The following is an 11,910-nucleotide window of genomic DNA, read 5'->3' as shown; positions in this document are numbered from 1 at the left end:
AGAAACTTACAACAAATACCAAAAGTTCATTATAAATAGTTCAACGGTGCTTACGAATATAGGAAGTAAATATAGAAAAGTTTTATTAAAAAATTTATCATCACCTATCTTCTACATTAACGAAAAGCATATAATTTCAATGGAACTGTTATAGTTGCAACCGTGTTCATTACCTAATTAGAATCAACACTAACAAGCCACGCATTTAAATACATACAACTATACTCTGCTCCCCAGGGTCGACGGTGACAGAAAAAATGACTGAAAACAAAACAAACTGGAATCGCATGGTAATGTTTGCTGAAATTTTCACAGGTTGAAAAAAAGAGATTTCGCCAGAAGACAACTGAAGCAACCAGCAAGATGATGGACAAGGTTGATCATCTGAAGCAATAGTGGGGCCTGGACGCAGGTCATACCGATGGAAGTCTTAGATGATTAACAGGGACCGTACTTTGAATACTTATGTAGAACAACATCTGTAGGAATGAGAGCGAGTTGTTTTATCCGTGCGTGTCGGAAACTTACTTTTCGGACGCTGGATTGTGGCCAGTGCATGGGCATTACAATCCTTGTCGCAAAAAAAAAATCACGAGTTGATTGAAAGACGACCCACGACCAGAACGGCTTAAAAGATATGGCACAGTAATTTTGTTACACATCAATTCGCAGTCTCATCCAGCAAAACCAGTATAAAGATACCTCAATTAGACATTCTTCTGCACCCGCTCTATTCCCTGATCTGGCGCTATCTGACTATCATCTCTTCGCATTAATAGGGCACGCGGCCGCAGAGTAGCACTTTAGCAAATTCGAGGAAGTTGGAAGATAGATTGCAAAACTGGTTTTTAAGAGACACAAATTATTTTACTTCAGTCTTGTGAGAAGAATTAATTTGGTGTGCTGACAGTTTAGTTATTGTTTTGTCATAGGTCGATAATTATGATCTTAAAAATGAAGAAAGAAATTCTCGAAAACGAAATTCGAATTAATGAAATAGTTTTAAATTCAATCAATGATATAATTGAAAATTGTTTATAAACATTTGGATTTGGAAGGTTGATATGTTGATCAGATGCTTTAAGAGATAAAGTTTGACAGAGTAATTAAAATTATGTATTATCGAAACTATAATCTATCAATAGTGTGGAGAATAAGCACTTTGGCAGAAGAAACATGGATTTCGCATAGAAGTAATATCCTGCAAGGGGGGGAATTCTATAGTACATTTACAGTAGTTTTAAGCCCAAGCTGCAATGAACCAAAGATGTAGATACTCTTTTGTGGAGCTGGGATCGGTAAGGTAAAATTTATGACGACACAAAACTTGTGGCGATTTGAACACAAAAATGTTAGCATCCTCTTTAACCAAAATTATGAAAGTTTCAGGAACAAGAAGACTGGATACTTTCTTTACAAAAGCCCAATTTGGACTAATATAAGGAGTTTGACTAAAATAAGGAATTTGACTAAAAAGCCTACAAACTGACGACTCAGATGGATATTCTAAATATATTGCTCATAGTAATTATTAACACAAGTTTTAAGTTCAATCCATCCCTAATCTATACCCTAACCCAGGTATATGCATTTCTAATTCCTTTGACGTTACCCGGTACAATATAGGTCTCCACGGGTTGTCACAACAACAACAGATTTTAATGCATCAATTTGAGTAACACGTTGCGTGAAGAACTATATTTTCCTATATCGATAGCTCTTTAACATACACTCAGTGCGGCGCTAGATAAATGTATATTAAAGAATAATTAATTATAGTTGTATGATTTATACTCAAAAATATATCTTATCATCACATACATATTACATATATATATGTGGTATACGTGAAATGTGCAAATTTAACTGATTTGGTAAGCATTTATTTGCAAATAACGCATAAATAACCCATCGTCGAAGACATGCGAAATGGCAAAAAGATTCTTCAAAATATAAAAGGCCAGCATAAATGCCAGCTGCGTCACTAAAATATTCCATGGATAACGGATTTCGAAAATTATTCATCAATTTGCAATGTTAAGCTTTTTTTAACGAGACCGTCCATTTGGTGTGCATTGAGTATGTCCTATGTCCTGTTAGTAAGAGTGCATATATTTTGGGGTACTTACTCTTGAAATGCTTTGGACAGCAAACGAACTCAACGCCGGAAAACAATGAAATCCCACATGGCAATAACATAGCGAAGCTACGCATTTGCATGCCACGTTCCTGACATGCAGCTGCACCGGTTTGGTTCCACCTGATGAACGGCCAACAACGTGATGCATTATGAATGTGATCAAATAAGCAACCCTCTGGCACTAGTAGAGCATCGGATTGGAATGGTCCTTCTGAAAAAAAAAGTGCACAACATGGCAAAATTGCAATGAATGCAGTTTGTTTAATATGAATTGTTTGCTCTACGTGTGTGAGTTTGTGTAAATGTGTGTGTGTAATATAGCTATGGAGTTTAGTACCTGGTACCTTTGCGTGGGCTGTTGAATTAGTTTGGGTGTGGTTATGTTACTTAAATGCACGGGTTACGCATACAAATTTATGTGCTCTTTTTTATATTATGTTTTTAGGGTTTTGGTCTTTATTTCTTTAAATTTTTTTTTTTTGTTTTTTAAACTCACCGAGACAACGGAAAGGTTTAATCCAACGATGTACACCTTTACATTTAGCTGAATTTAATGCACCCTGACGACACCAGCCACCGATTTTTTGATAGTGGGAGGATTCCACAATGTTGGTGATGTCACGATTGGGATAAGCCTGCAATGGTACGGAAAAAATAATATAGAATTTAATTGAATTGAGTTAGTTGCTTTGAATGGTTTTAATTGTTGACAGAGTGAATTGGAAGTGGTGAATTGGCCACGTTGAACTTTTAATTAAAAACTGTTTTCGTTAAATAAACTTGGCTCAGTGGAATTTTGATTCCATTTTGTAGTGGAGTTAAGAATCAACAATTTTAATTGTTTTTTATTTGTTAAAGCTTTTAACTTTTTTTACAAGTGTATATAGATGTATTACTACTCTTGTTTATTTTCTACACTTGTGTCACGGAAATGTAAAAGTCGGGAATAGTAAAATAGATTATTGATAACATATGGATGAATTTATATTTGATTAATTATTTTTATAAAGTAGACGGTCTGCAGACATTTAGATTTATATTGTATTTACTTGTAAAGAATAGTCATAGTCTTTGTGACTATGTGGGAGGATAATGGAGCGGCATTTCTTATCTTCGTATAATATTATAAAATCCTCAAAGAGTTGAGCGGTTGCAGTGCTCCGCTCAACTGGAAATATAAATTCCTACTATGTTAATATTCCCATTAATAATAAGTTCCATAGGCGTTAGAATAATTATTCGTAATTGATTTTCTTTTTAATCTCTTTTGAAAGTGCCTTACTAAGAGTGCTACAGCTAGGGTATTAGAGTGGTTTAATAAACTAGATACACAATTATCTAAATATAAAAATATTTAGAGAATATGTAAGCTAAGGCATAATTTTTTCATGTTCATTTTGGTTTCAGTATTTCTATCTAGTATACAAAATCTTATCTAAATCGCCTAACCGTTTGTTATATCAACCTTCATATGGTTAGTTAACAATACTTTGAAATATACTTAATAATTTACAAAATATAACATTGCAGTTTGACAATGTCTTCATACTACTGTAAAGAGCTATTAAGGCCATGAAAAAACGATTTTCCATTTGAAGGTTAAGTCCTTCAAACCCGGAAGAAATATTACCGCTTCCTTTATTATTACTTAAACAAAAATTTTGTAAATGTTTAAATATTCATAAAAACATTTGTAATTTTAGTTTGTGTACATTGTTTATATCACGATATATAATTAACCAAACTAAGACAACAATTTCACATCAAACGTTACTCGCCTACATATAAAATTAATTTATTGAAATTAATGAATACATTATATTTGACCCTAAAAATATGCTTGGATAATTATTATAATTTTTAAGACATTTGTGCAGAAAATACTTTTGCCTTCATTCGCTACATTTACTACTCCCGTGCTCTTTGCCAATTTCTAACTTTGTATGTGAGCAGAAATGACGTTGCACGTGCCATTTAATCGTATAATTGCCACTTAAGGAATAACAAAACTTAAAATACGCAAATACAGACTGAAACATTGGCTCAAGTATGAATGTACATAAATTCCATGTACGACTATTTGCAGTTTTATTGAATAAACTAAGTTTTCGAAATTAGAATGCTTTTGTTGTTTTAAACTAATTGTGTTGTTGAGCGTAAAATGGTTGAAACGTTGAAAATAAATGAGAAAAATGTATGCCAGAAGAAAAAAATATAAGTTTCTACTGCATAACGCACACGTATTTGAACTACCGAGTCTCCTTTGTTCGCAGAACACAACAGAACAGAACAGAACAGAAATCTATAGATTGTTTGTGTGTCTGTACGAGCTACTGTGTATGTTCAGCTTCGAAGTACAGTATAATGCACACACTTCCGTTTATAAATTTTATATAATCACATCAGTTAACTTAGCATATTTAATTGAGTTTACTTGTTAGTGTCCTTTAATCTATTTTAATATATCAACTGGTTGGATACATACACTTTGAACATACTACCAACATACATACGAGTATAAAAACGTACCCAAAGCATTAAGTCATTGCTGAGCTTGTACTTATATCCGTTGCTTATACTAGCGTTGATGTTTACAATAACAATAATAATAAAGTTTTGCACAGTTAAAGGGACACATTGAGATATAATCGACAGCAGCAGCAGCAGCAGCATTAAAATTTATTTAATAACATCATGCAGTACAGCTTAATTAATTAAAGAAGAGATTCACTGAATTGTTATAAAATTATTTGCACAAAATTATAACGTGCACTAACATATATGCAGCTATATATAAGTATATATATATTTACAAACGTATATATGTATATATATATATAAACATTGAGGAGTACATATTCCTCATTACGCTGTAATGAACATGTCTATATATGAACGGTTGTGTATGTTTACAAATTCATTCAGACGGAATAATAAATAAAGCCTAAAAGTATGCTACATGTCAAGTTGTTAGAATTGCAACAACAGCAGCAAATAAATTGTGCTTGTACCCGTCGTATCTATTGTGAATGCAATTTTCTATTCCAGGTCCTTAAAAACTTAACATATGAAATACATTTTGGTCGAGGCATTCATTGTAAAATTCCTCGTGTTTATTATTTTTACTATTGATATTTAATGATTTACATACATAAGTACACATGAATCATTTAAAATATATTTAAAGTGTGAGATACAAAGGAATTTATATGTCTTCATTGTAATTGCTATGTAGGATAATTAAAGTATTTATTATTACATACCTACTCTTGGTATGTTAAGGCAAATTAGTCAATTTATAATCAAGTGTGCCATATATTAAGAACAATCATTTACGCATAAAGGAATTAATTTGCAGGATTTCGTTAAGCTTTGACTGTTATTTGTGCTGGCTTTAGATACATTCCTTTGATGTGCATTAATGTTTCGATTGCTTGTTAACATTTTACGATTGATGTAAACCAAAGGGAGTAAGGTCATAAATTGTGTTGTAAATTAATTAATTACAAAGTTGTTGAAAAGAATTGCTACGATTTAGCATTGATTAAGTCTATTATGTGGTTTATACATGACTGCTTGTCTTATTATTGTGTTTTTTTGCAAAATGATGCATACTTAGCTGAAACACTTATATGCCTTTGATATCACATATAAGAAAATAGAGAACATATCAATGTATTATACCAGAAACGATAAATTTTAATTATTGAAATATTTGCACTGTTGTAAAGAAGATATTCCATTTATACTTTATGGTTAGAAAAGAGTGCTCGTTTTCTAGAATCATTAACAGCAGGACGAAGCGAATCACTGCTAGTTAACTAATAGAATTAAACAAATTAAATATTGTCTAAGGCATTTGAAGGCTAATGAAGTTTGAACAAGAATTAAGTTGGAAGATTTTATAAACTTACGATTAGATAAGGCAACATTCAATCAGTTTATAAGATGACTATTAAAATGTAAGTTTGTTTGTATATGCATACAGATTTATTTAAATGGATGTGAATTTGTGTAGTAGAATTATAGACACAATTCACACCATAGTCTGGTTGTTTGATGTGATACATTCACCCCAAAGCTTCACTAACATTTTAATGCTTTTTTACAGAACGATTTACACTTAGTAGGCGTTAAAGCAGGCTTTAGGTTAGGCAATTATTTGCTTACTTAAATGATCATAATAATCCTTTACCAGAATTTGGCCTAACGCAACACTTCTTTCTCTCTCTAGCTTTTTCTAGTCTCGTACATCAAGTGTGGTAACAGTATCATCAACTTGAACAAGCCACCGAAGACACGGTCCACATTTAAGTCGTCTTTCTCCTATTTTTGCTCATCATAATCTATTCTTATGACATGACTAAGTCACAGAGTTACTCAAAGTTATTACGAGTAGCTTGTGGAACACATCCATTTATTATAAAAATCACGCCACTGAAAGACTGAAAGCATATCATTGATTTCGCAGCACTTGCAATATTTTTGCGTATATTCTTGAATTTCTTTTTGCTAAACATAATTCTTGATTAAAATAACCCAACATTTTTATTATTATTTATTCACTTTTAATTATTTTAATAATTATAATTATAATTTTAATTATTTTTCATTATGCACAAATTTTCTAAATTCAAATTTAAATAAACATATATTGAACTTGTCAAAATTGAATCGATTATTGCATATATTCAATAGCTGACACTGTAGTATTTGTAGGCAGCATTTGAAAATTTACTCAAATCAATCCTGTGAAGTTTATAGTTAAACACGTTCTTGAACGTGTTCATGAATCTTTTCACACCAACAATTGTATGAGTTTAAACATGTTTAATAATTGGTTTAAGCACTTAAACTTGTTTTAAGCCGATTTAACATGTCTGTTAGAAAAGACTATAAATTTTGGTTTTGACTTCTAGCACCAAAATTCGTAATGTAAACATGGTATAAGAAAATGAAAGTATACTACTTTATTCTCAATACTTTTTCCACTACTTTCGCTACTTTCTTCTATATCACTGTTATTTTTAATGATATGTCTACAGTAAATACGGAGGCAAACACGTACATACACAAGTTTAAATTATGACTACTTGGGTTTGTGTTGATACGATTTAAGATAAGGGCAACTCTTTACTAATATATATAAAACAAATTTAAAAAGTAAAAAAAATAAAAGCAACTGTATTTGCTTAGTTTTTTAAACTGTTGAATTGAAACTGCTTAAACCCAAGAACAAAAATTTTTATCGGCATTGATACGAAATACAAAAATGTCTTTATCATAGAGACCATCTAGAAATGTAACCTATTTTCATAACCCAACTGATATTTTTTTTTTGTTCTGCTGAACAATAGAAAATACCATACGCAGTAGCCGCAGCAAGTATCAATAACAGCGCCTGCAGCATTAACAGCAGCATTAACAGCAGCATCAACAGCAGATCAGCAGCAACTGTAAACAACAAAGCCAGCACTGCACAAAGCAACGATAGCATTTAATGCTTTTGTCATAATGTGGAGCATTTTTCTACTATGTTTATGTGTTTATGTTTGTAATGGGATGTATGTATGTGCAAGTATGTGTGCATTTCACTTTATAATATTATATTTGTTTATATACATAAATATATATGTATGTATGTGTATGTGTTTAAATATATGCTGGCAATTTAACATATTCATACATTTGCGTCCCTTTTTATTGTTATATTAACATCCTGTAACATAATTGTTTTGCAACATGGCATTATAAAGCTTTTTTCCATCATTTCCGTTTCCTGTGGTCAATATGGGTTTGCCTGATGCTGTCTTTATTGGCCTTTGTTATAGTTACTGCCCCGTTGTTGGTGCTATCATTTTCTGTCATTGTTTTTGTTGTTGCTGTTGTAGCTAATTTTAATGCAGTGTTTGTCTTCCTCATGGTGAAATATTTTTTCTTGCGTACTTGCCACTCTTACCGGTACCGCTTTTTCTCTATCTCTAATTCATTCTCTGCACATGAAGCACCACCGTTGTTACTGACTGTCTGTTTGCGACCCAAATGTGCTTTCAAGCGGCTTTTTGTAACAGCTGAAGCACATTTGACCATACCGCACCTGCTGCAGCCTACACGGCCAAGCAAATGTTAATACATTTTTGCACATAAAATGAATAAAGAAAAAAAACAAGAACGAACAAAAAATGTGTGTTTGCCTACTAATACTCACTCATACATATGTATGTGTTAGTATATTCATGTGTTCTAGGCCTACTTGAGCTCAGTTCTGCATATGCAAGCTTACAAGCAGGCACGCAGGCAGGCGCTTGTAGTTGACATAAAAGTGGTTAAATACAACATAGTTCAAGTGGTTTTACCTTGTGCTTTGCTGTTGTTGCTGCTATTACTGCTGCTGCTGCTACTGCTGCTGCTGCTACTGCTGCTACGTTGCTACTGATTTCGCAACAATAAAAACAATAGAAACGTTCGTTTAAAAATAAAAAGAAAAAAATGCAAAACGCAAAAAGAAAAAATTGAATTTAAAAATAACGTAACTGTTTCTGTCACAAGCATGTAGAAGAAGCGTCACATGAGTTGGGTGTGGTATTTAGTAAGTCAAAGGGTAGGTAGGGTTGTTGATAGGTAGGTGGGGTGCCATACGTTTTGTTTCTGCTTTTATCAACAATCAGGTGTGTGTGTGCGTGTGTGTTTTTATATTGGTATTGTATGAGCATTTTGAGTGGCCATGTTAACCCTCTTTTAACGGCATTCACCCGCAGCCCAAGCCACAGCCCCAGCCACTGCCATCGCCGCAGCCACATTCACAATTACGTGCAGCTTTTGTGGTTTAATTTCAAGCGCTCACAGGGTTTCAAAATAGCACAATTGATGGCTTAGTTTACCGAGTTGAAGTTGTTGGATTTTGTGCGGGTGACGTGTTGCTCAAAAAAAAAACAATAATAAAATTTAAAGAAAGCAACAAAAAAAATAACAAAAAAAAATTGCAGTTCACATTTTGTGGCTGATTAATTTGGGTGCGCTAAAGGGTTTTTAATTTTTTTCCCTTTATTTAGTTGGTTTTGCACTCGCTTATAAATTAACTAACGTAGTTTTAATTTTAAGCTCTGAAAGGATTTTAAATTAATTAACTTATGTTGGTAGTGAGAGTAAAATATTGTGGTGAATTTTTAAACTTTGTTTTTTATTTCAGTGGATTTTAATTAAAATTTTCTGCTGGGGATTCTTCACTTAATTGAAATGATATATCACAGCTAATGAGTGTAGATAGCAGGAGAAAGTGTGCATTAAAATTCGTTATTAGTTTTTATGGTCATATAAAAACAAAAGTATAAAGCTATAACAAAAACAATGAAAATAATAAAAAACAAATTTGTAAAAAAAAAATTTATTAAAAAAATTTATAGAAAAAATTGTAAAAACTAAAATTATAAAAATGAAAAACAAATGTTTAACGCAATTATTTAGTTGGCCACTAAAGATGTAAGTCATCCTTGGCCACTTGCGGTAGCTTTCACCAGCCATACTGATTAGTGGCTTGCTATTGCCAGTTGGTAGTATCGAGTGCCTTCAAATCACCTGGTCCTTTCTTCACTAGCGGGTACCACAGCAAGCACCTCTCTAACCATAACAGTTTGTACCATTCATATCACATGGTCAAACCAGAAAAATTGTTGAATTATTGGTTACCTGGACCTTCTACCAAAGAAACAGAAGTCCTCTAACGCGTTTTTCACACCTTGCCAGAGCACTTTTCTCGATTTAGACGAGATGACCGAATCAGCGAATTTGCTAAGTGTTTATGCGCTTAACAATCTCAATGTCGCTGTTTAGTTTATACAGTTCATCGTTCCATTTAATTCGTTAATCGAGTAAATATTGTTAATATCGTATATAAGTATGTATGATAAGAGACCATAAATTTTCCGAAATTTTTTTTTCACAGTATAGGTCATTCCAGTTCGATATTTGTATCGTATGTTAGTATCTATCAGAAGAGACCATAAATCTTTTCTGAAAATTTTTTCTTTTTAAGCGAAATGAGATCTACCGCTGTGAAGAAAGAGGTGCCGTTAGAATTATCAATCACCTGGATAAGCCAAGCACATTTTTTAGGGATAATATAATAGAATTCCATCAACTTTTATTTATAAGCACAATTTGCTTATTTTGTTTAAAATTATAAAAACACCAAATGAATCACTATAAGAAGTCGAAGACGTTAAGTAAATTCTATAATGATATCAAAATAGGTATAAGATCTATATATGGGTTTGAAGTCTATCTGTATCTCTCCAAACAAAGAATTAACTTACTTTCAGGAATTGGTATAGCTGAACACAATTATTTTGTTTTATAAGCAAAAAAACACCAATTAATTTACTATAACTATGAGTCTTAAGTTTATTTATATTTTTTCAAACAAAAAGTTAACTTGGTTTCAGGGATCGGTACAACTGAGCACTTCAACTATAACTGTAAGTTAATTAATATGGGTCTGAAGTCTGTGTTTGGACATGCTATACACTTTGTTATTGTCAATAGTTTAACTATTTGACCTATATAAGATTCTATAAAATATGAAAAACACTGCTAATTAAACAATTCATTAAATTTTTCTCTTCTTTTGTTCTTGCATATCTATTTTTTATATTTGAAAGGATCTGCTGGTGTAGATATTTGCAGAATAAATTTCTTGGTTTCTTCGGTTAATAGTAAAACAAAGGATTGTGAAAACTTCTACAACATGTTTTAATTTGCAATATGATTTTTTTTATAATTTTTCATTCAACTCTTAGTACGAAACGTAGACTTCAAGTTGCTTGTATGGGCAGAAATGCTTTTACATGGCAAATAAGAAGCACAATTTTTTGCATGTTTTTCCCGGTGGTTGGATTTATGGTAAAGTAGGTTAATCCTATCAACAGCAACCGATTGGGTTGAAATTTTTTCTAACTTTTTTCTTTTTTCTTTATTTTTCATTTTTTTTTTGTTTAATTTAGCTATTTTGCTAGCGGCTTAAAACCACTGAATGGCGCCTGATTTTAAATAAATTTTTCATTTCATTATTTTCAGTGAATTTTATGCATCGCAATGTTTCATTTTGAAATAATTGAAATCAATTGCAATATTTGCACTTAAATTCACAGATTTGTGATTTATCTTGTTTTGATAAAACTATCTTTTTCAATTCACGACCACTGCAATTTTTGTTCATTTTTAATTTGGACATAATAAAAAATTTGTTTATTTATCAGCATTAATTTTAGTGTAAATAAAAACATATTTATTATTTGCATTTCAATTATATAAAAAAAAATAATCTAATTACTTTAGTAAATATTTGCAAATACTAAGCCGCTTTTGGATAATAAATCCATAAATTATAATTTGCTTACAAAATATATTTGTATAATTTTTGACATATTATTAAATAATAAATATTAAATTATTTTTTGTTTGAATTAGGTTTTAATTAGTTTAAACATTTGTTTAAAATTTGAACTTATTGTTATGGTAATATATAGAACATAAACGGATTAATTTCAAGTGAATTACAATTTAAGTTTACTTTAAGAAAAAGTTTATAATATTAAAAAAGAAGTTTTAATATATTTTTATATATAATATAGATATTTTCATATATATATTATCTATTATCAAAACTCAAAAATATGATACCCTATCCGAGATATATCCTACAGGCTTATACACTTTATCGATTTATTAATAACTTCTTAGTGCTGTTTCCCCTTATGGAGCATAGGGCCGCA

General features: G+C 31.4%; 1 protein-coding gene across 1 annotated transcript in view; it reads right to left on the bottom strand.

Moving 5' to 3' along the window:
- The window catches only part of LOC119669496 (amyloid-beta-like protein), a 42,928-nt gene that overhangs the window by 14,464 nt on the left and 16,554 nt on the right, over positions 1–11,910 (bottom strand). The window contains exons 2-3 of the mRNA XM_038079400.1: positions 2,637–2,775; positions 2,130–2,351 (exon numbers count right to left, since the gene is read on the bottom strand). Of these exons, the coding sequence (XP_037935328.1) occupies positions 2,130–2,351; positions 2,637–2,775 (361 nt within the window). The remainder of the gene's footprint in view (positions 1–2,129; positions 2,352–2,636; positions 2,776–11,910) is intronic.

The sequence above is a fragment of the Teleopsis dalmanni genome, chromosome 1, assembly GCF_002237135.1.
Source record: "Teleopsis dalmanni isolate 2A chromosome 1, ASM223713v2, whole genome shotgun sequence".
Lineage (NCBI taxonomy): Eukaryota > Metazoa > Arthropoda > Insecta > Diptera > Diopsidae > Teleopsis > Teleopsis dalmanni.
This window is presented reverse-complemented; position numbering and strand designations above follow the sequence as displayed.